The sequence below is a fragment of the Artemia sp. Qi Xiang Cuo genome, chromosome 3 (genome assembly GCF_049724085.1).
Source record: "Artemia sp. Qi Xiang Cuo chromosome 3, ASM4972408v1, whole genome shotgun sequence".
NCBI classification, from domain to species: domain Eukaryota; kingdom Metazoa; phylum Arthropoda; class Branchiopoda; order Anostraca; family Artemiidae; genus Artemia; species Artemia sp. Qi Xiang Cuo.
Window position 1 is genome coordinate 70,622,895 of NC_142796.1, and position 25,594 is coordinate 70,648,488.

Here is a 25,594-nt window from a genome sequence, read left to right on the forward strand (position 1 = left end):
CAAATTTTTCATAGAAGATGGAAAGTTCAAGTTATCTTCTGAATTTTATTAAAGAACTTACAGTTCAATTCTAATTTTTTCCAAAGAAAATAAAAATCTTCCATTTCAGTTCTTAATTTCACAGAGACAAAAGGAAATTTAAAGTTCTATTTGAAATTTCTCAATGAAGTGAAGAAACGTTCAAGCTCTCTTCTAAATTTTCTCTATGAAAAGAAATTAGTTATTGATCAAGTCGATTTTTCCTAATAATATAAAAAGGTCCCACTTCAGTTCAGGAGCTTCCCGAAAGAAGTATATCTAAAATTCTTATCCACATTTTTTGTTGAAAATAGAAAAAATTACATATTCATCATGAATATTTTTCTATGAACATAAGGAGCTAATTTTCTCATTGATGTGAAGAAAGTTCAAGTTCTTTTCCTAACTATCCATATGAGAAGAAATAAGTTACAGATCAATTCTATTTTTCAAGAAAAATAAAAATTTTCCACTTCAGTTCAGATTTTTCTCAAAGAGATGGAAAAATTTTAAATTACTGTTCTAAATTTTTCATAGAAGATAAGAAAAAGTTTTACATTGATCATAAAAAGTTAACTCAAGTCTGAATTTTATTAAAGAACTTACAGTTCAATTCTAATTTCTCCAGAGAAAAATAAAATCATCCACTTCAGTTCTTAATTTCACAAAGACACAAAGAAATTTAAAGTTCTCTTTCTGAATTTTCTTAGAGAAAAGAAAAAGTTATAGTTCAATTCTAATTTTTTCAAAGAAAATAAAAAATCTACAACAAGCATGCATAGTGAGAGAGAAATACAAAGTCGACCTGGGGGATTTTCCGGCGAGTATGGTTAGGTTAGATTAGGTTAGACTAGATTAAGTTAGGTTAGACTAGATTAAGTTAGGTTAGATTAGGCTAGGTTAAGGCAGGTTAGGTAGGTTAGGTTAGCTAGCTAACCGTGTCTCCATGTTTAAGTTAGGTTAGGTTAGGCTAAATTAAGTTATGTTAGGTTAGGTTAAGTTAGGTTAGGTTAGCCTACGTACGCGCATGCGTACGTAGGCTAACCTAATTCCTAACTCTAACCCTCTTAACCTAACATAACTTAATCTAGCCTAACCTAACCTAACTTCAAACATGGAGACCCGGTTAGCTAGCTAACCTAGCCTACCTAACCTGCCTTAACCTAACCTAATCTAACCTAACTTAATCAAGTCTATCCTAACTTAATCTAATCTAGCCTAATCTAACCTAACCAAACTTGCAGGAAAATCTCCCCAGGTCGAATTTGTATTTCTCTCTCACTCTGCATGTTTTTTGTAGATTTTTTATTTTATTTGATAAAAACTAGAATTGAACTATAACTTATTCTTTTCTCTAAGAAAATTCAGAAGAGAACTTTAAATTTCTTTGTGTCTTTGTGAAATTAAGAACTGAAGTGGAAGATTTTTATTTTTCTCTGGAGAAATTAGAATTGAACTGTAAGTTCTTTAATAAAATTCAGACTTGAGTTAACTTTTTATGATCAATGTAAAACTTTTTCTATCTTCTATGAAAAATTTAGAACAGTAATTTTAAATTTTTCCATCTCTTTGAGAAAAATCTGAACTGAAGTGGAAAATTTTTATTTTTCTTGAAAAATAGAATTGATCTCTAACTTATTTCTTCTCATATGATAGTTAGGAAAAGAACTTGAACTTTTCTTCACATCAATGAGAAAATTAGCTCCTTATCTTCATAGAGAAATATTCACGATCAATATGTAACTTTTTCTATCTTCTACAAAAAATTTGGAGGAGAATTAAAAATTTATGTCTTTGGGGAAACATCTGAACTGAAGTGGAACCTTTTTATATTATTAGGAAAAATAGAATTGATCAAAAACTAATTTCTTTTCATTGAGAAAATTTAGAAGAGAGCTTGAACCTTTCTTCACTTCATTGAGAAATTTCAAATAGAACTTCAAATTTCCTTTTGTCTTTGTGAAATTAAGAACTGAAATGGAAGATTTTTATTTTCTTTGCAGAAATTAGAATTGAACTGTAAGTTCTTTAATAAAATTCAGAAGATAACTTGAACCTTCCATCTTCTAAGAAAAAATTTGGAACAGTATTTTAAATTTTTTCATCTCTTTGAGAAAAATCTGAACTGAAGTGGAAACTTGCATGATATTGTCATGAGCACAAAAAAAAGTCTGAACTGAAGTGAAAACTTGGATGATATTGTGGTGTGCACAAAAGTTGCAAAGTAAAGTTTTGGTGAAAAGGATAGGTACCTCAACTTGTAAAATAGGTTTAGGAGGAACATTAAGAAAAGAACTTTTTCTGAAATGCCATTAGATAAGTATTGCTTGTTGTTTTGTGCATTTAAAAAGCTGTGAAATATAGTTGCGGGTGAAAAAGTTGGGTACTTAAACTTGTAAAATGGGTTTAGGAGGGACATTAAGAAAAAAGTTGTAAAGTAAAGTTGTGGTGAAAAAGATGGGTACTTCAACTCGTAAAATGGGTTTAGGAGGGACATTAAGAAAGGAACTCGTTCTGAAATGTCTTTTGAAAAGTATTGCTAGGTGTTGGGGCATTCAAAAAGCTGTAAAGTAAAGTTGTGGGTGAAAAGGATGGGTACTTCAACTTGTAAAATGGGCTTAGGACGGACATTAAGAAAAGAACTTGTTCTGATATGTCTTTGAAAAGTATTGCTTGATTATATGGCATTCAAAAAGCTGTAAAGTATAGTTGCGGGTGAAATGGTTGGGAACTTCAACTTGTAAAATGGGTTTACGAAGGACATTAAGAAAATAACTTGTTCTGAAATACCTTTTGAAAAGTATTGCTTGGTGTTGTGGGCATTCAAAAAGCTCTGAAGTATAGTTCTGGGTGAAAAACTCCGGTACTTCAACTTGTAAAATGGGTTTATGAGGGACATTAAGAAAAAAAGTCGTAAATTATTGTTGTGGTGAAAAGGATGGGAACTTAAACTTGTAAAATGGGTTTAGGAGGGACATTAAGAAAGGAACTTGTTGTTAAATGCCTTTTGAAAAGTATTGCTTGGTGTTGGTTGTAAAGGATGGCTACTTCAACTTGTAAAATGGGTTTAGGAAGGACATTAAGAAAGGAACTTGTTCTGAAATGCTTTTGAAAAGTATTGCTTGATGTTGGGGTATTCGAAAAGCCTTATAGTACAGTTGCGAGGAAAAAGATGGGTACTTCAATTTGTAGAATGGATTTAGGACGGTCACTAAGAAAAGAACTTGTTCTGAAATGTCTTTTGAAAAGTAATGCTTGATGTTGAAGCATTCAAAAAGCTGTAAAGTAAAGTTGTGGGTGAAAAGGATGGTTACTTCAACTTGTAAAATTGGTTTAGGAAGGACATTAAGAAAAAACTTGTTCTGAAATGCCTTTGAAAAGCATTGCTTGATGTTTGAGTGTGGAAAAAAGTCGTAAAGTAAACTCGTGGGGAAAAAGATAAGTAGTTTAACTTGTAAAATGTGTTTAGGAGGGACAATAGGAAAGGAACTTGCTCTGAAATGTCTTTTGAAAAGTATTGCTTGATCTTGAGGTGTGCAAAAAGTCGTAAAATAAAGTTGTGGTGAAAAAGATAACTACTTCAATTTGTAAAATTGGTTTATGAAGGACATTAAGAAAAAACTTGTTCTGAAAAAATATAATAGAGCCTTTTGAAAAGTATTGCTTGATGTTTGGGTGTGGAAAAAAGTCGTAAAGTAAAGTTGTGGGGAAAAAGACGGGTACTTCAAGCTGGAAAATGGGTTTAGAAGGGACATTAAGAAAGGGTGTTGCTCTGATATGTCTTTTGAAAGGTATATTTTGGTGTTGAGGTATCCAAAAAGCTGTAAAGTAAAGTTGTGGGTGAAATGGATGGATGCTTCAACTTGTAAAATGATTTTAGAAGGGACATTAAGAAAGGAACTTGCTCTAAAATGCCTTTTGAAAAGTATTTCTTGGTGTTGAGGTATCCAAAAAGCTGTAAAGTAATGTTGTGAGTGAAAAGGATGGGTACTTCAAGTTGGAGAATGGGTTTAGAAGTGACATTAAGAAAAGAAGTTGCTCTGAAATGCCTTTGAAAGGTATTGCTTGGTGTTGGAGCATTCAAAAAGCTGTAAAGTAAAGTTGTGGGTGAAAAGGATTGGTACGTCAAGTTGGAAAATGGGTTTAGAAGGGACATTAAGAAAGGAACTTGCTCTGATATGCCTTTTGAAAGGTATTTCTTGATATTCAGGTATCCAAAAAGCTGTAAAGTAAAGTTGTGGGTAAAAAGGAAGGGTACTTCAAGTTGGAAAATGGGTTTAGAATGAACATTAAGAAGAGATGTTGCTCTGAAATGTCTTTTAAAAGGTATTTATTGGTGTTGGGGTATCCAAAAAGCTGTAAAGTAACGTTGTGGGTGAAAAGGAAGGATGCTTCAACTTATAAAATGGGTTTAGAAAGGACATTAAGAAGGAACTTGCTCTGAAATGTCTTTTGAAAAGTATTTCTTGGTGTTGAAGTATACAAAAAGCTGTAAAGTATAGTTGCGGGTGAAAAGGTTGGGAACTTCAACATGTAAAATGGGTTTAGGAAGGACATTAAGAAAATAACTTGTTCTGAAATGCCTTTTGAAAAGTATTGCTTGGTGTTGTGGGCATTCGAAAAGCTGTGAAGTATAGTTCTGGGTGAAAAATTCGGGTACTTAAACTTGTAAAATGGGTTTAGGAGTGATATTAAGAAAAGAACTTGTTCTGAAATGCCCTGTGAAAAGTATTGCTTGGTTTTGGAGCATTCAAAAAGCTGTAAAGTAAAATTTTAGGTGAAAAGGATGAGTACTTTAATTTGTAAAATGGGTTTAGGACGGTCACTAAGAAAAGAACTTGTTCTGAAATGTCTTTGAAAAGTATTGTTTGATGTTGGAGCATTCAAAAAGCTGTAGAGTAAAGTTGTGGATGAAAAGGATGGTTACTTCAACTTGTAAAATGGGTTTACAATGGAAATTATGAAAAGAACTTGTTCTAAAATGTCTTTGAAAAGTATTGCATGATGTTGGCGCATTCATAAGAACCAAAAACCTGTAAAGTAAAGTTGTGGGTGAAAAGGATGGATGCCTCAACTTGTAAAATGGGTCTAGGAGGGACTTTAAGAAAGGAACTTGCTCTTAAATGCCTTTTGAAAAGTATTGCTTGGTTTTGAGGTATCCAAAAAGTTGTAAAGTAAAGTTGTGGGTGAAAAGGATGGGAAATTCAACTTGTAAAATGGGTTTAGGAAGGACATTTAGAAAATAACTTGTTCTGAAATGCCATTTGAAAAGTATTGCTTGGTGTTGGAGCATTCAAAAATGCAGTATAGTAAAGTTGTTAGTGAAAAGGATGGATGCTTCAACTTGTAAAATTGGTTTAGGAGGGACATTAAGAAAGGAACTTGCTCTGAAATGCCTTTCGAAAAGTATTGCTTGGTGTTGAGATATCCAAAAAGCTGTAAAGTAAAGTTTTGGGTGAAAAGGATGGGTACTTCGAGTTGGAAAAAGGGTTTAAAACGGACTTTAAGAAAGGAACTTGCTCTGAAAGGCCTTTTGAATTTTGTACTTTGCGTTGACGCATACAAAAGGCCGTAGAGTATAGTTTTGGGAGAAAAACATGGATTCTTAAACATGGAAAATGGTTTTAAAAGTGACATTAAGAAATGATCTTGATCTGAAATGCAGTTTGAAACGTATTTCTTGGTGTTGGGGTATCAAAAAAGCTGTAAAGTAAAGTTGTGGGTGAAAAGGAAGGATGCTTCAACTTGTAAAATGGGTTTAGAAGTGACATTAAGAAACGAACTTTCTCTGAAATGTCTTTTGAAAAGTATTTCTTGGTGTTGAGATATCCAAAAAGCTGTAAAGTAAAGTTGTGGGTGAAAAGTATGGGTACTTCAACTTGTAAAATTGGTATATGAATGACATTAAGAAAAAAACTTGTTCTGAAATGTCTTTTGAAAAGTGTTTCTTTGTGTTGTGGTATGCAAAAGACTGTAAAGTAAAGTTGTATGTGAAAAAGATAAGTATTTCAAGTTGGAAAATAGGTTTAGAAGGGACATTGAGAAAATAACTTGTTCTGAAATGCCCTTTGAAAAGTATTGCTTGGTGTTGGGGCATTCAAAAAGCTGTAAAGTAAAGTTATGGGTGAAAAGTATGGGTACTTCAACTTGTAAAATGGGTTTAGGAGGAACATTAAGAAATGAACTTGTTGTGAAATGCATTGAAAAGTATTGCTTGGTGTTGTGGCCTGCAAGAGCTGTAAAGTAATGTTGTGTGTGAAAAGGATGAGTACTTCAACTTGTAAAACGGGTTTAGGAGGAATATTAAGAAAGGAACTGGTTCTGAAAGGCCTTTTGAAAAGTATTGCTAGGTGTTGGGGCATTTAAAAGCTGTAAAGTAAAGTTGTGGGTGAAAAGGATGGGTACTTCAACTTGTAAAATTGGTTTAGGAGGGACATTAAGAAAAGAACTGGTACTGAAATGTCATTTGAAAAGTATTGCTTGGTGTTGGAGCATTCAAAAGCTGTAAAGTAAAATTGCGGGTGAGAAGGATGGGTACTTCAAGTTGGAAAATAGGTTTAGAAGGGACATTAAGAAAATAACGTGTTCTGAAAAGCCTTTTGAAAAGTATTGCTTGGTGTTGTGGCCTTCAAGAGCTGTAAAGTAATGTTGTGGGTGAAAAGTATGGGTACTTCAACTTGTAAAATGGGTTTAGGAGGGACATTAAGAAAGGAACTGGTTCTGAAATGCCTTTTAAAAAGTATTTCTTGGTGTTGGGGCATTCAAAAGCCGTAAAGTAAAGTTGTGGGAGAGAAGGATGGGTACTTCAAGTTGGAAAATAGGTTTAGAAGGGACATTAAGAAAATAACTTGTTCTGAAATGCCTTTTGAAAAGTATTGCTTGGAGTTGGGGCATTCAAAAAGCTGTAAAGTAAAGTTGTGGGTGAAAAGGATGGGAACTTCAACTTGTAAAATGGGTTTAGGAGGGACATTAAGAGAGGAACTGGTAGTGAAATGCCATTTGAAAAGTATTGCTTGGTGTTGGAGCATTCAAAAGCTGTAAAGTAAAGTTGTGGGTGAGAAGGATGGGTACTTCAAGTTGGAAAATAGGTTTAGAAGGGACATTAAGAAAATAACTTGTTCTGAAATGCCTTATGAAAAGTATTGCTTGGTGTTGTGGCCTTCAAGAGCTGTAAAGTAATTTTGTGGGTGAAAAGGATGGATACTTCAACTTGTAAAATGGGTTTAAGAGGGATATTAAGAAAAGAACTTGTTCTGAAATGCCTTTGAAAAGTATTGCTTGATGTTGGAGCATTCAAAAATCAGTATAGTAAAGTTGTGGGTGTAAAGGATGGGTACTTCAATTTGTAAAATGGGTTTAGGAAGGACATTAAGAAAAGAACTTGTTCTTGAATGGCTTTGAAAAGTATGGCTTGGTGTTGGAGCATTCAAAAATCAGTATAGTAAAGTTGTGGGTGAAAGGGATGGGTACTTCAACTTGTAAAATGGGTTTAGGATGGACATTAAGAAAATAACTTGTTCTGAAAAGATATAATAAAGCCATAAAAAGAATTAAAAAATGGAGACTCAGGGGCCTTTGGGGTGCTGGGGGTCCTTTGGAGGTCTGGGGGGGGCCCTTTAGAGCCGGGTGGTCCTTTGAGAGCCTGGGGGACCTTTGGGGGCTGGGGGAGGGCCTTTGGGGGTCCGGTGGACCTTTGGGGACCGGGTGAGGGCCTTTGGGGGTCCGGGGGGCCCTTTGGGAGCCCGGTAGTCTTTTGGGAGCCCGGTGGTTCTTTAGGGGCCCGGGGACGGCCTTTGGGGGTCTGGGGGGCACTTGAGGACAGATTGGTCCTTTGGGAGCCCGGTGGACCTTTGAGGACCGGGTGAGGGCCTTTGGAGTCCGGGGGGCCTTTTGGGAGCCCGGTGGTCTTTTGGGAGCCCAATGGGTCTTTGGGGGTCCGGGGGGCCCTTTGGGAGCCTGGGGGACCTTTGAGGACTGGGGGAGGGCCTTTGGGGGTCTGGGGAGGGCGTTTGGGGGTCTGGGGGCCCTTTGGGAGCTTGGGGGACCTTTGAGTACCGGGGGCTTCCTTCGGGGTTGGGGTAGGGGGATTGGAACCCTTTGGGGTTGGGGTAGAGGACCTCACAACACTGTTCAAATGGAACTTGTGTATTATAACGACCAGAGAGTTTCACCCTCAAATCCTCTTCTAAAATCATCTTTTAAAACATCTTTTAAAATGTCTCTAACTGTTTCGCCGAAATAATTCCATAAAATGACTAAAACGGTTTCGCCCAAATAATCCCTAAACGTAATTTCAGCGTGTTCCTTTTGTTTGGCATCTTTGCGCTGATACATTTCAAATTATTTGGAAACCCTTACGTGAATCAATCTCTTCATTGCTAAGATCGAAACATTCGCTCGGAGACAGTTCTCTTTAGAAACAACAAATTAATTCCCCTCTCGTGAATCAATTCTCTTTAGAAACAACAAATTAATTCCCCTTTAATGTCAATCAATCAATCATGACATCACCTGTCAGACATTATTAAACTTCGCCTGGAAACAATTTGATTAATGATTGACAGTACCTGTCAGACATTATTAAACTTTGCTCGGAAACAATTTGATTAATGACTGACAGCACAGGTGTTCCAAATTCCCAATCGCTTTAATTAACCACGTGTTCTCCCTAATGACTCTATGCACATGGCCAAAACAACAACAACAACAACATCGACCTTGGAAAAAGAGGTCATTGACCCCATTAACCACGTGTTCTCCCTAGGGAGGCTATGCCCATATAAGGAGCCCTGTCACGACTGGTACCCCCTCCTCTAGTAGTTACGTATATTTATTACTAATAAAAACGTTCGTAAATAAAATTCAACAAGTTTCGAGAAAGCCATTTAACCAAATAAAAGTAAAATTAATAGGCAAATTTCGTTTTAATTATTCATGCACGGTGAGCCAAAATCAAAACCTGCATTATTTAAAAAACGTTCACAAATGAAATAAAAAAAAACAAGTTTTTTTTAACTGAAAGTAAGGAACGACGTTAAAACTTAAAATGAACAGAAATTATTCCGTATATGAAAGGGGCTGTCCCCTCCTCAACGCCTCGCTCTTTACGATAAAGTTTGACTTTCTCACAACTCAATTTTTTTTAAACAATAAAATTTTGTTTTAATTGCAAATTTTTTTAATTAACTTTAACGAAATTCACACCATCAGATTCAGCTTATCATCGAACATTATTAAAGAAGCTTCAAACCCCTATCTGCAAAAATGTGGAGTTTTGCATTTTTAATTAACTTTAACGAAAATTACACCATCACATTCAGCTTATCAGAGAACCCTATTAAAGAAGTTTCACGCTCCTATTTGCAAAAAGGTAGAAATTTGCATTTTTTCCTCCAAGAAAGATCACGATGCGTGCCCTCCAAAAAATGGAGGGCAACTAGGCCCCCTCCCACGCTCGTGTTTTCTCAAAGTCACCCAACTAAAATTTTGAGATACCCATTTTGTTCAGCATAGTCGAAAATCTAATAAATATGTCTTTTAGGATGACTTAATCCCCCACAATTCCCCGGGGAAGGGCTGCAACATATGAACTTTGCCCATTTCTTAAATTTTGTTTTGGTTATTGGGAATTATACAGACATTTACAGGAAGGATTTTTTTTCTGGTGGGGGTGGGGCAGGAGAAGTGGTGTTTTTGGCGGAATATTTCCGTGGTGGATGGTTCCTTGGGGTAAGCGGCATTCCTATGAAGGGTGCGCGGGATTTTCCAGCATTATTTAAAAAACGATCAGAAATTAAATAAAAAAAAACAAATTTTTTCAACTGAAAGTAAGAAGCAACATTAGAACTTAAAACAAACAGAAATTATTACGTATATGAGGGGGTTCTCCCCCAAGTCAATACCTCGCTCTTTACGGGACAGTTTTTTTTAGCGCTTTCAAAAGAGCTATCTATTCTAATTAAACGGCCTTTGTGATTCAGGGGTTTGCGAATTAATTTTTTTTAACTTTTAACGTAAAAGCCTGGTATTGACTAAGGGGAGAACCCCCTCATATACGTAATAACATATACGTAATAAAAAAAAAACAAGCGATACGGCTCAATAGTAATCGAAACTTTTAAAAATGAAATTTTGATGTCAATAACTGTATCAAAAGAATGGGCTTATAATGCTGATTCTAAATATATAAATTTTATTAAGTTTAGTATTACTCATCAAAGGCTACGAGCCTGAGAAACTTTACCTGATTTTTTAAAGAGGGAGGAAACATCCCCTTCAAGTGAAATAATTTTAATGAAAATCCCACCGTCAGATTCAGCGTATCACAAAACCCTATTACATAGGTTTCAAGCTCATATCTGCAAAAATCTGCAACTATATCTGCAACGTATTTTTTGCCAGAACAAAAATATACGAATATAGAAGTTTGCTACTTAAGTTAATTTGTAAATTACGTCAGAACCAAATTTAGAGACAACCATTTAGCAAAAGAAGAGTAAAATTTTTATGCAAATTTTGCTTACTTATTCAATGACGGTGAGTCAAAATAAAAGCTGCATTAACTAAAAAACGATCAGAAATTAAATAGAAAAACAAGTTTTTTAAACTGAAAGTAAGGAGCGACATTAAACCTTAAAACGAACAGAATTTATTCCTTATATGAAAGGGACTGTCCCCTCCCCAACGCCTCGCTCTTTACGCTAAAGTTTAACTCTATCTCACAACTCAATTTTTTAAAACAATAAAAAACTTTAGTGTAAAGAGCAAGGCGTTGAGGAGGGGACAGCCCCGTTCATATACGTAATAATTTCTGTTTGTTTTAAATGTTAATGTTGCTCCTTACTTTCAATTAAAAAAACTTGTTTTTTTTTATTTAACCCTAGAAAGGTAAGCTTCCCAAAAAGTTACGTAGATGGTAAGCTTTCGTAAAAATTACTACTTGCAGAAACATTGACTTTTAAAACTCATCACTTAAGTATATTTTAAAAGTAAGTGGGAATTATCGAAAACAGATCTTCAGATAATGTTTCACACAGCACAAAAAGTTACTTTCATTTCTTGGAGTCACATGGTATGCATGACTTCGCACGGTGTTCACCGCAGAACGGCTTTTTGCAGTGGTTGCAAAAATAGGTAAGTCATTCGGCGAATGCGCGCTGGGCAAAGGCTGCAGGTCAATCTTCTCCCTTCCACAGACGTTCCTGAATGTATTTCACCTGTCACCTCCTTTTTGACTGATATCGAGTCTGATCGAGCGCTGCAAAGTGGGGGTATCTAAGAGAGTGGTCATATGCGGCTGGGTCAACTCTTTGAACAGAACATTCATGAAATCTTTTCGTGAAAGTGGTCTTCCACCAGATTTGGAGATATTGAAGGAGTAGATGATATAGCTGTTGATACACGCGATGTTGATCAGCCCATAAAACATGCATATGGGCCACCTGTTGGTCTTCCAAGCCGCTGACATTGAACTACACATTTTGTCAAATGTGTCTATACCGCCTTTGGTGTTATTGTAGTACTCAATTATCTCAGGCTTCTTGCTTCGATACATGATACTGGTACCCTCATGGCAAGTTGACAGAAGCAGGACCATTTTTGATAGCTTGGGAAGATATAACACTAGAGTCAGCTCCCGATCGAAACAGAACATTGAGGCTCCTGTGATTCTCCCTTGGCTTACAAGCAGCTCTTCTAGAAGGTCTTTCTTGTGTTTTCGTACTGTATCAACTGTAGTCAGTCGATACGGTTCTTTCAGTAGTTCGGCTGCAAATAGATTCGATGTAAACCAGTTGTCAGTCGTGACACTTCTATTTGTCCCCCAGATAGGTCTTGTGAGCTCTCGCACATTGTATGGTCCTAGTGGAAATCCGTCAGTCCTTGTCGCCTTTCCCAAATATGGCATTGCATTCACCATTTACTATGTTCCAACGTCGCACATCATGACAATCTTAAGTCCGTACTTGCTAGGTTTGTTGGGAATATACATTCTAAAAGGACAGCGTCCACGGAATCCTAAAAGCTGCTCGTCGATAGTGACGTTGATTCCTGGGCGAAAATGTTCTTTGTAGCTCTGTATGATCAATTCCAACGTTTCCCTTATAGGTGCAAACGGATCATGTTTTCTTCGTTCTTCCCGACTATTTTTGTCATCGAACCGCAAAAAATTGACCAAGAATCTGAAGCGCTGACGGCTCATGGTGGCATGGTATGAAGAGCCACTCAATTGGGTGTCAAACAGCTCCTCGGTCGAAAGATGCCCATCTTTGAGTGAGCCTGAGAGAATGAGGATACCAACTAGGGCCCTAACTTCTATCTCAGTCGTTGCAGCAGTGGTTGCACTTTGCTGTGAATACGAGTCTTTCTTCCTCACTATTTCCTCGTTCGTATGTTTCGTTATTTTCTCGAAGACACCGTTTGAAAAAAACAGGTGAAATACTGACAGTTCACTTTTGGCCGCTTTTGCATCGCCACTTACAGGTTCAGCTGCACCTCTAACAATGTTTCTCGCCTTTGCCTTATTGGGTCTGGACGGCGGGACAGCCGACCATCGATGACCATTCTTTGCTTTCAAAGATTTTTTCCTTGGAATGACAATATGTTCGTCCCCTGGCAGCTGAGAGGATAGAGGAGGGTCGTCATCGGTCTCATTTGATGATTCAGGAGATGTAGGACCTTCAGCAACGGTTTTTTTACGCTTCGAATATGGCTGGCTTAAACTCACTGTAGTAGAAAGCTTTTCATCAGGGCTGCTATATTCGTTCTCGTCTGGAGGAAAATAGTCATCATCGGAATCTTTGCTATTAGAAATGTCAAGGATTTCCTGGTCCTCCTCATCATGTGTACAAGAATCTTCTGCTGCTTCACCATCTTCTGATTCAAGCAGACGCAGGATTTCCGCATATGAATCCCGTCACGAAATCATTCTGCAAAAAGAAAAATTTTTGCTGCTCACTTTTTAAATCAGAAAATAGCCAAATTCAGCATTTTCATGTGCTATTTCCTCACGAAATTTGCTACGAAGCTTGTCAACAACGTTAAGAAACTGATCTAACCTCATTGTCTGAAGAAGCTTACTAATTACCAAGTTTTGATCAAAAAATCCCTTTTCCTGAAATAGGTGAACAAGTTACGTAGATGGTAAGCTTTCGTAAATTTTGCTACTCACCCTTAATATCTCCCCAACCGGTTCAGATAATAAAACCTCGGTGACGGCACAAGAACTGACTAGTCATAATATTAGCATATCGGGGAGGTCAGTTCGCGCAATGCATCCGTTTCCATGGCAACCGCGAAAAAGTGTTTTTGCGTCGTAAAATTTACGAAAGCTTACCCTTCTAGGGTTAATCACTTTTAAGATGCAAGTCGCAATTGTGCAATATTTCAGAATATCTTGGAATCTTGTAAATCATGATATATGTCTCCCATATTAAGGGAGTAAAATTATTTGGATCACTATAGATAGGAAGAAGAACAATAAATATCTTCAGGGGTAGCGGTAATGCTGACATTACAAGCGTTGAAAAATATGTTCAGAGGAGTATACGAGTCATAACCACTAAGTAAATATGTATTATTTTCTCGTACATCATTCATTCCTAGAACTTTTATAACTGTTATTTTCGTGTTTTATATGTTTCTGTGATTTGTGTTTGTCAGCGATTATCGTATTTTAAATTTTGTTTTATTATATTTCTTAGTAAAGCATATCGTGCTTAGTTTCTGCATTTCTAGAATTTTCATTTTGTTTAATATAAAGCGGCTTTCTCAAATATTGTTGTGCAAAGGTTGAATAATGGTTTAAATAAGATTTATATTTCACACACGGATGCCATTTAAAGGGAGGCTCAAAAGGACATACCAATTATCGGAAAATGCTCAATTTTGCAATATAGGACAAGAAAATTTGTTTGCAGGGGTATACAAAAGTTTTATTTAGACAGTCTTGAATCCTCAAGAAAATGCTTGATCCCCCTTGTCTGAAAAAGCGACAAATTTATTTGAAGTGGCTTGATTTGCTCTCATTTTTCGTTTAAGGAAAATTTTTCCAGGGATCAACAATTTGTAAACCTGGCAAAAAAAGGCAGGTAAACTTTGTCAAACAGAATAAATTACAGAGAAAATATTCATAGCTTCATATCTGTTTACAAGGGGCATGACGGCCATAGCTTCACATCTGAGCATGACGGCAATTGTTTGTTAGTGCATATAAATCAGGCTTTTACCACGTCATTCAAGAATATGTCTCTTGCAATGGAAATAAAGGAAGAAATATTTGACTTTTTTGGAATCTCTTCTGTCCAATCTGTCTTACTATTTTGTTTCAGATCATGTTACAGTAATTACTCTCCTTTATCTGTTGTGGATCATTTGGTCCTATCCCAAAGGGCCACACAAATTTTATGAATTCTATGCAAGTATTCTTTTAGAAGGAATCCCTGAACATCGCCTATTTGTTAAATCCTCTGAAAATATTTTTGTTAATCTACCCTGCATGTTCGTTTTGATCGCCTGGTGGTTTTATGTTGTATGGTCTAATTAGTTTTTGATGTGTTATCATTTTAGGAATTCCATTTCTTTTGGCGGCCATGTTTTCTGATGGATGGCCTCTTGGCTATGTGATGTGCAAAGTTTATATGACACAAACATCCATAAGTCAGTTTGCCAGTTCATTTCTCCTGGCCATTATGTCTGCAGACAGATATATCGCTGTTTGTCATCCAATTAATTCACCAAAGTTCCGAACGCCGACTATTTCAAAGGTAAGTCATTGTCAGGTGATTTAGAAGCGATAAATCTGAAAGTTGGAACGGATTCTTTTGTTCTTTTCCCAAAAGTAGTTCTTTTAGCTAATTAATAATTCTGAAAGTAGAACAAGGTCATCATTAATACAAGTTTTAGCTTCTATCTAAACTCATTTCCATTTGTTTTGTTCGTGTTAAACCAATGTCCTATCAAAAAATTTGGGAAGTAGGGAGGTTTGACCAAAATGAACAGCTACTAGCACCCAGTCACGTTCAATATAAACACACACAGGGGCCATGGAAATTAATCTTCCCACTAAAATAATTAGCCGATTTCCCTAAGAATACCTTAAGAATACGTCATTATGCCAGAAATTTTCGGGCATTTTGATTTTTTGGTCAAATTAAACAATTTTTTCCGTTTTTAATGTCAGAGCCATTAGCATTTTAGATCTCCTTTAATTTGTGATATAAATCTGTTATCTGTTCGCCAGTTTCTCCCTTGATCACTCGACATGTTGTGCTTAAGAGAGGATGCCGCGCTTTTTATATTCCCTAAATACACCAATGTATTAGGTCTGGACCCAACTTGCTCAAAATTTTAATAATATTTATGGGTTCCCTTAAGATTTTGACTACAAATACGTTTAAAACAAGAAAGTGGGGCGCTTTAGTTAAATTCTGATTTTTGCTGATCTTATACTAAAGTAATTTTTTATGTTATACAAAACTCTTTGGCTTGAGGTAAAATCAGTCCTCAAAGGTTCATTTCAATAATGGCTAGGTATTTAATTTTATTTTGAATTTCATGCACATCTACATTAAAGAAGGATTAGCTGCTCCATTGAGCTTCGTCGTACATGCAAATGATCATAACATAAACTGTTTTTTAAGCATTACTCAAAACCCTTTTTACCAAAAGCTTCAGGACCCACTGGCCTGTTAAAAATACAACTATTTTATTATTTAGGTGTAGCTTGTTGTGTACTAAAAACACCCACAACCACAGAGGTGAAGACAAGATTGGGCTAAAATTTCAAATACTCGTACTATAGCAAAACAGATACAGGCTTATATATATTTAGGTTTCCTTATTCACAAACAAAAAAACAGTTTTTATTATATATGAATTTTATACAATTATGAAAAAATGACGATTTTTGCTAGTGTGCAGTATAAGATACTAGCCAGTTTTTTCAATTCTACTACAATAATAATTAGTTTTTTTTTATAATAGAAACAAAACTGCCAAACAACAAACTAGATTTTTTCAACAATGGCAAATCCATATACTGTATTATTCATGCGCTATAGGATACATTCATATTTAGGTTTGCTTTTTCGCTCTGTCTTGGCTGTCTGCTAAACTTTTAATCTAATCTATTATAGTATTTGCTTGAAAGATATCCTTAACTCTTTACTAGATCACTCAGATAATTCTTGTACAAAATCCTCCTCGCTCTGTTAAACATGTAACAATATCTAAGTGCCTTTTATAATAACTTTATGTTCGTTCTTAATTATAATATTATAATGATTTTTACATAGTTCCCATTCATAATGAACTATATAGATCATTTATGTAGTCACGTGTCAAGTAGTTACAACCTAACAAAAAACAAAACTAATTCTAAAGTTTTAGGTATTTTTCTGGTTTGAATTTAAAAAAAACTAAAATTATTGCTCAGACATCGTAAATATTTTTGCAGTTTTCAGTTAATTAAAAATATTTTACTTAAAATTTTCAGGAAATATTCTAGTTTCAGTTGACAAATTATATTTTTTGTTATACCCCCCCCCCCCCCAAAAAAAAATTACTGTATTTTACATAACTATATCTACATGCTTCTTATAATGGCAAAATCCTATTTTGATATTCGTATGCAGGAAGATGTTGATAACATTTGCTACTACAGAGTTATAGAAAAATGCAGTTTTTCGTAAAAAAACGATTTTGTTTTTAACATTATTTTTGTTAATTGTGAAAAGTTCTCAAATACATCAATTTCCTTTTAAATGAGCTATTCAAAGCTGACTATGATTTTCCAGTGCCCCACCAGCTGCACAGAAAAAAAACGGAAAGAAAAAAAAACCTGCTGTCGATGCGGAACATCATAGTTCAAGCAACTTTTCTTGTTTTTTAAGCCAGCATATTTTCTTTGTTTTTCAAGCCAAGACACAGTCAGTTTCCTATATAGGGGTATTGGACAATACGGTTCTAATAGTGTATTTTGTTTTTTGATCTGATTCTAGTTTTAGGAGTTACGGGTTATTTTACGTTTTACTAAGGGACGTGATCGTCTCTTACTAGGTTGCTAGCTACTGCTGCAACCCAGATACTATATTAAAAAAAATTTCAACTGAAAGTAAATTCAAGAGCCATTGTGTTTAGGCAGTCATTTTTAAAAAATCGGGAAAAATGTCAAACTTTAGTGTAAAGAGCGATGGGCTAAGGAGAGTATAGCCCCTCTCATATACGGAATAATTTCTGTTTGTTTAAAGTTTTAATGTTACACCTTACTTTAAGAAGAAACACTTGTTGTTTATCTAAATTTGATTTCTCATTGAATCTCGATTTATACACAAGTCTAGCCAAGGTAGGATGTGGGACACTGGCCCCATTAACTCCCAATTTCTTGCTGTTATGTTGTATGTATCAATAATTATAAATGGATTAGTAGCAGTTAAGAACCCTGGCTTAGATTCCAACCAGCTTTTTATGGAGTTTGCAACTTTTCCTAGTTTGTGTACCTTCTATTGGTTCCTGAAATTCCTTTTAGGCTAATACAAATCTTTTGTCAACATATCTTTTGTTTCCGATTAGATCTAGACCAACTTTTATCTATAGATCTGTTTTATTGCATTGAATTATGGATATTTATTTTTGCTTTGATTCTTGCTAGTGATGTTTTCTATGTTAGATAAAAAGTATTTTCAACAGCATATTGATTTGGCTGTGATAAATTTTCTGGAACATGCGGTAAGACTATGTAAAACATTCAACACGCGTTATTTTACCCAGAAGCCGGCATTTTTGTCCTCTAGTGTGGTTTTCTAGAAGTTTACAGCTCTATCAACTAATGCAAGAAATTGACTTTTATCACTAGTAGTAAGCTATCTAGTACTTTCACGAGTGATTGCGTAATATGACTTACCAGGGTCAGTCACCTATTACTACGAACGGTACATGTCTTACCAGACAGGTTTCTAAAGTAACACCCATTTTTTTGGGGTCAATCGGAGAGAGAGCGGTGGTTGGTCCATATACCGTAACTTGATTAGTACGTTTTTTTAAAAACTTGGCAATGTATAATGTACTCAACCATGTTTTGAGAGTTTGATTACATGCCTTACCAGACGGGTTTCTAAGGTAACACCCATTTTTTGGGGGTCATACGGAGAGAGAGCGGCGGTTATTCCATATAAAGTAACTTGATTAGTAGGTTTTTTTTAAACTTGGTAAGGTATAATGTACTCAACCAAAAACCCTATAAAATGTTCATACACTACATTCCAATTTTCATTATGTTTTAACACATTGATTATAGTACACTTAATATTATTTAATTTTAAAAAAATGGATTCGTAAATTTTCAATGTGATTAAAATTTCATTCTTTATTTCCCCCCAAAAAAAAAAATAAATAAAAAAAAACGTTTTAAGAGTAAATTCAAATTTCAGGGGGACTTAGCCCCTGACAAAAAACCAAAAACAAGCACGAGTACAGTAAAAACACGTACCTAAGGGGTAAAATAGAAGTTAAACATACACACAACAGGTGAACTTGACCGAGCCCTCCATTTTGAAACATATTCGAGTCATAAAGTAATATAAAAACAACCTTAAAAGGAAATACCTTCAAGTCATTGTAAACCTAAACCAAATAAATAAGAGTGCAAAAGCTCCCAAGACTTTAAGACAGAGCAGTAACAATTAACAACAAATAACAAAAGGAAATACCATTGAATAATTAATACTTTTATAAAGACATGCAGACAGAATCGCCACACATTCTTATTCACAAAAGAATTAACGCATAGAAAAAACAAATAAAACCCACGGCTTAAAATACATTGAAGTTTGCGGTATCTAAGCCAGATGTTTTGGCCCGTGAACTTCACCTTGAAAAAAAAAAAGTTTTACTTTATATTCAAATTTCAGAGGAACTTAGCCCCCTCCCCTCCAACACTACAAAATCTTAACAATATAATTAGGATATTCAATAGAAACGGCTATCTTTATTTGATGGGTATTCAAAAGCGTTGATTTCTGTTAAATAAATGATTCTTGTATGCGCGATTCAAGAGTTTCCTTTTATGGCCAAATTAAACGAGACGTATTTGATGAAAGTAAAAAGGGTTTAACAGATGATTAAGTGGCTTTTATAAAAATTTAAGACAGGGAAGGGGTCAATGTATCAACTCTAGCACGTTCATTGTAAGGTGAAAAAAAAACAAAGTATGTCTTAATTAAGGAATTTTTGTATTAAGTAGGAACCTTCAGATTTAAATAAATAAGTCTTGTATGTGCGATTCAAGAGTTTCATTTTATGTCCAAATTCAACGAGACGTATTTGCTGAAAGTAAAAAGGGTTTAACAGATGATTAAGTGGCTTTTATAAAAATTTAAGACAGGGAAGGGGTCAATGTATCAATTCTAGCTCGTTCATTGTAAGGTGAAAAAACAAAAACAAAGTATTTATTCATTAAGGAATTTGTTTATTAAGTTGGAACTTTCAGAGTTAAATAAATGATTCTTGTATGCGCGATTCAAGAGTTTCCTTTTATGGCCAAATTAAACGGGACTTATATGATGAAAGCAAAAAGGGTTTAACAGATGATTAAGTAGCTTTTATAAAAATTTAGGACAGGGAAGGGGTCAATGTATCAATTCTAGCATGTTCATTGTAAGGTGAAAAAACAAACTAATTCTTCAATAAGGAATCTGTGTATTAAGTTGTAACTTTCAGAGAGTGCTTAAAAGGAAAGGTCGAGGGGCATGAGGGGCCAGAGAAAGGGGGTCTATGTCCCCGGGTGCTGAGGACAGTTTATATCCAAAAGAGGGGCTTATTAATACATTATAAAATTTTTCTTCTTTTTTAAGACGGAGGAATATTCTTACAATTACCCCCCCTCCAGAAAAGCGGCCAAGAAGGACCGAATCCACATTGATGCAAGCTGCAAGGCCTTTCATTATCAAATATGCTGGATATATTATACTTCCTCTGGACCAGCCAATGACCACGCAACTTTTAATGCCAGGAGCCTCTCACGCCAGTGTTAGCTCTGTGCAAACCTCTACGCAACCTGGGAGGAAATTGAAAAGAGAGTTGGAGGCTTCTCATAATGCCTCAGCCCAGACTACTCAAGATCGTGAGGCTGACCCCCTTTATGCTTTGCCAGGGACTTCAGGTGTAGAAGCCCAGTCAGAATTTGTAAGCATATATATATATAATTTTTTTTCTTTCCGTATTTTCAAAAATAAGGTAAATTTTCTCAAGCGCATAATTTTGATGAGTAAAACTTAAATTTGTTTCTAAACTATCCTATTTCATTTTCTTTCATTAACCAAATTAGCAGTATTTCACGACTACAAACCTGAGGCATGAATATACAGTCTGGTTTGACGATTACATTGCAAAAAGCGAGCAATCCTTTTATATTATATACCTATAGAGTGAACAAACACGTTTTGAGAGTATAATTAAGATTATATTACACAGCCAGATGGGTTTTTTAAGCACTTTAATCATAACATGTTTTTTTTTTTGTTTTTTTTTTGGCAATTGAAATTTTTTTATTATAACAATTACCATTAATTTCGATCGTAGCTCTATGTTGGCTCGTTTTATATGCTTCAGCTTGTCTATTCATTTGTGTTAAATAAAAATATTGAATCTGGAAAATGAAAAAATAAGTATTTAAACAAAATGTACCATGCTGCTAATTAAAGAAACATTTGACTTGAAATGCTTCAGGAGAAATAGACTTTTGCTTCTTTCTGAACTGTCTGGGGAGTGGGTGGGGGCAAGTATTTAGTGAAAATAATTCTAAAAAGGGGGAAATTATGTTTTGAGGGGGGTGTAAAAATGGTACTTATTTAATATCCCGGTAAACATACGACTAGAAATGCTTCAGGAGAAATAGACTATTGCTTCTTTCTGAACTAATCAATATTCCTTGACAAATACTTTTTTTATTTTTACTGTATTGCTATTATTCAAAACATTGCATTGTCTATGCCACATCAAACTAGCGAATAATTATCGTGGCTTTTTAGGCGTTCAATTTTTTTTCAGTGTAATTAATAACATAAAAAAATGATGAAATTTATATTTTGCTAAGCTCTATTTTGACTTCTTTATATGAAGTGAGGGGGGTGGGGCCAATTATTAACTGAAAATAAAGCTAGGTAGGGGGAAATTAAGTTTTGAGGGAGCTGTAAAAATGCTACTTATTTAATACCCCGGTAAACATTTGACTTGAAATGCTTCAGGAGAAATAGACTATTGCTTCTTTCTGAACTGTCTGGGCAGTGGGTGGGGGCAAGTATTTAGTGAACATAATGCTAAACAGGGGGAAATTAAGTTTTGAGGGGAGGTGTAAAAATGGTACTTATTTAATATCCCGGTAAACATACGACTAGAAATGCTTGAGGAGAAATAGACTATTGCTTCGTTCTGAACTAATCGCAATTCCTTGACAAATATTCTTTTATTTTTACTTTATCGCTATTAGTCTTCACGATTACATGAATCTTTTTAGGTGTTCAATTTTTTTTTCAGTGTAATTAATAACATAAAAAATGATGAAATTTAGATTTGGCTAAGCTCTATTTTGACTACTTTATATGAAGTGAGGGGGGTGGGGGCAAGTATTCAGTTAAAATAAAGCTAGGAAGGGGGAAATTAAGTTTTGAGGGAGGTGTAAAAATGCTATTTATTTAATACCCTGGTAAACATTTGACTTGAAATGCTTCAGGAGAAATAGACTATTGCTTCTTTCTGAACGGTCTGGGGAGTGGGTGGGGGCAAGTATTTAGTGAAAATAATGCTAAAAAGGGGGAAAATAGAAGCTGCTTCCAAAAGATTTAGGATTCATTAACATTTTTCAACTTTATTTATTTTTTTCTTTTTGTACATATCTTAAAATGTCAAAATGTGCTTATGGTTCTATTAATTGTGCTCTATGATTGGTCAGAGACACGATGTGGCTTTCCCACTGGAGGTTTTATGACTCTTCCCCACAATGAATTCAGATGGTGTTAGGACTCATCTCACTACCCATAACTCCATTCAACCTTGAGCGAAGGTATAAAAATTTGATGAAGTATTTCTCAACTTAACAACTACATTAATAGCCTCCAAGATGATAGGACTGTATGACACAGAATTTATCGGATTAAAAAAATCATCTTGTGGTGTTATATTTGAATGTGCTTTTTTATTATTGTCTATGGATCTGGAAGAAATTGACTGTTATCATTGGATAGTGAACTATAATCTGTTTGAGTATGATAAAAGCTTGTGGAGTACTACATTACGTTATATAAACAGACTGGGATTCTATGATAAAGCGATTACACCACTTAATAATACTGGTCAGGAACTGAGAAATGTTCAGGAGGAAGTCAGTGAAATTTGCAGCTTTTTCGGGGTTGAAGCACTGTACGTAAAGGGTAATTTACCTACATATAAAGTTTTAATTCAAAAGTGTGACCCTAGGATTCCATTTTTCAATCTAGAAGAGTTTAAGTGTCCTAAATTTGAAGGGGGATATCACCGTCCTGAAGACGAGGTTAGGTTCTTCGCGCAGTGGATACCTAAGGACATACCTGATCGTGATAAATCCATAAGACTTGGTAAAAAAAAACTATTCTATATCATGGGATCATCGTTTCTGGATGTTTAAGTGTGAACTCTAAGTACTATTTTTATGTAAATATTTGTTTGTTATTTGTTTTGTTTTCTCAAAAAAAAAATCTGTTAATACGTTTAAGCAATAAATATCTTTAAGCCTAACCCGTCTTTATTCTTTAGAATAGTTTTATTCATTTCTTTAAATTGTGAAGAAATTGTAAGTAAGTAACAATGGCTTTCTTGAATTCGCTTCCTGGACACAATACAGATATTTAATTCCAGAGATAATAATAAAATCACAAGTAAGTAATACACCCTTTATTGTTTTCATCTTTTGGATACAAAATACTGAAATTTCATTCAAGAAATTATGAAGGAATCATAAATAGGTAACAAACCCATTCTTGAAGTCACCTCTTGTATGCACAATGCAGAAATTTCATTTAAGAAATTATCAAAAATTGTAAGTAAGTAGCAAATTCTTTCTTGAACTCGCCTCCTGGATCAATAAAAAAGACATTTCATTCAAGAAATTATGACAAAATTCTAAGTAAGTAACAAACTCTTTCTTGAAGTCACCTCTTTGATACACAATGCAGAAATTTCATTTAATAAATTATCAAAAATTGTAAGTAAGTAGCAAATTCTTTCTTGAATTCACCTCCTGGATCAATAAAAAAGACATTTCATTCAAGAAATTATGAAGAAATCCTAAGTAACTACCAAACTCTTTCCTGAAGCTACCTCATGGATACATAACGCTTAAATTTTATATAAGAAATTATGCAAAAATTGTAGGCAAGTAACAAACTCTTTCCTGAAGTCATCTTGTAGATACAAAATGCAGAAATTTTATTAATAAAATTATGAAAAAATTGTAAGTAAGTAGCAAATTCTTTCTTGAATTCACCTGCTGGATAAACAAAAAGACATTTCGTTGAAGAAATTATGACAAAATTCCAAGTAAGTAACAAACTCATTATTGTTTTCACAACTTAGATACACGATGTAAAAATTTAATTCAAGAAATTATGAAAAAATTGTCAGTAAGTAACAATTTCTTGTTACTTGTTACCAAGACCAAGAGTCAACTCTTGGATATACAATACGGAAATTTTATTCAATAAATTATGAAAAAATTGTAAGCAAGTAACAAACTCTTTCCTGAAGTCACCTCTTGGATACACAATGCAGAAACTTCATTTAAGAATTTATAAAAAATTGTAAGTAAGTAGCAAATTATTTCTTGAATTCGCCTCTTGGATAAACAAAAAAAGTCATTTCATTCAAGAAATTATGAAAAAAATCTAAATAAGTAACAAATCCTTTCTTGAAGTTACCTCATGGATACAAAACGCAGAAATTTCATTTAAGAAATTATAAAAAATTGTAAGTAAGTAGCAAATTCTTTCTTGAATTCGCCTCCTGGATAAATAAAAAAGACATTTCATTCAAGAACTTATGACAAAATTCTAAGTAAGTAACAAACTGTTTCTTGAATCCTCATCCTGAATGCACAATACTGAAATTTCATTTAATAAATTACGAAAAAATGGTAAGCAAGTAACAAACTCTTTCTTGAATACACCTCGTGGATACACAATGCAGAAATTTCATTAAAGAAATTATGAGAAAATTGTAAGTAAGTAGCAAATTCTTTCTTGAATTCACCTGCTGGATAAACAAAAAGACAAGGTTACGTGCGCGCACGTAACCTCGTCTAAATTAACCTTAAAAAAATGAAATAAAGCTATGTCAAATTTGCATATTTTATTCAACATATCCGAGAAAGCACTGGAGGGGGGCATTCCTGTCGACTTTTGGAGGAAATTGTCAGGTGTGGGACTCGAACCCACGAGCCAATATGGGGACCAGATCCTAAGTCTAGTGCCTTAACCACTCGGTCAACCTGACAATGGGTGTTGTCTAAAAAACCAGTCTGGTTGAAAACGTGGAGTTTTCGTACTGGTCACTTTTTGCAATGTCTAGGAACCAGTGGGGAATCCCCGCTCGTTTGGAAAGGTGCCAAGGAAAGGCAAGCAAATAGGATGTAGTTTCAAAACATGTTTAATCACGTGTAGAGGTCCCATAGAATGAAATTTCTGTATTGTGCATGTCCAAACAGTAACTTCAAGAATGAGTTTTTTTACTTACTTAGAATTTTGTCATAATTTCTTGAATGAAATGTCTTTTTTTTTGTATCCAAGAGGTGAAAATCAATAAAGAGTTTGTTACTTACTTTCCTTTTTTTATAATTTCTTGAATTAAATTTCTACATCGTGTATCTAAGTCGTGAAAACAATAAAGAGTTTGTTACTTACTTGGAATTTTCTCATAATTTCTTGTACGAAATGTCTTTTTGTTTATCCAGCAGGTGAATTCAAGAAAGAATTTGCTACTTACTTACAATTTTCTCATAATCTCTTAAATGAAATTTCCGCATTGTTTATCCACGAGGTGTATTTAAGAAAGAGTTTGTTACTTGCTTACAATTTTTTCGTAATTTCTTAAATGAAATATCTGTATTGTGCATTCAGGAGGAGGATTCAAGAAACAGTTTGTTACTTACTTAGAATTTTGTCGTAATTTCTTGAATGAAATGTCTTTTTTATTTATCCAGGAGGCAAATTCAAGAAAGAATTTGCTACTTACTTACAATCTTTGATAATTTCTTAAATGAAATTTCTGCATTGTGTATCCATGAGGTAACTTCAAGAAAGGATTTGTTACTTATTTAGAATTTTGTTATAATTTCTTGAATGAAATGACTTTTTTTTGTTTATCCAAGAGGCGAATTCAAGAAAGAATTTGCGACTTACTTACAATTTTTGATAATTTCTTAAATGAAGTTTCCGCATTGTGTATCCAAGAGGTGACTTCAGGAAAGAGTTTGTTACTTGCTTACAATTTTTTCATAATTTATTGAATGAAATTTCCGTATTGTGTATCCAAGAGTTGACTTCAAGAAAGAAAT

At 34.5% G+C, this 25,594-nt stretch overlaps 1 protein-coding gene across 1 annotated transcript in view; it reads left to right on the plus strand.

Moving 5' to 3' along the window:
* The window catches only part of LOC148954481 (somatostatin receptor type 2-like), a 235,302-nt gene that overhangs the window by 47,945 nt on the left and 161,763 nt on the right, over positions 1-25,594 (plus strand). Inside the window, exon 3 of the mRNA XM_089087110.1 lies at positions 14,584-14,780. Coding sequence (XP_088943236.1) covers positions 14,584-14,780 — 197 coding nt within the window. The remainder of the gene's footprint in view (positions 1-14,583; positions 14,781-25,594) is intronic.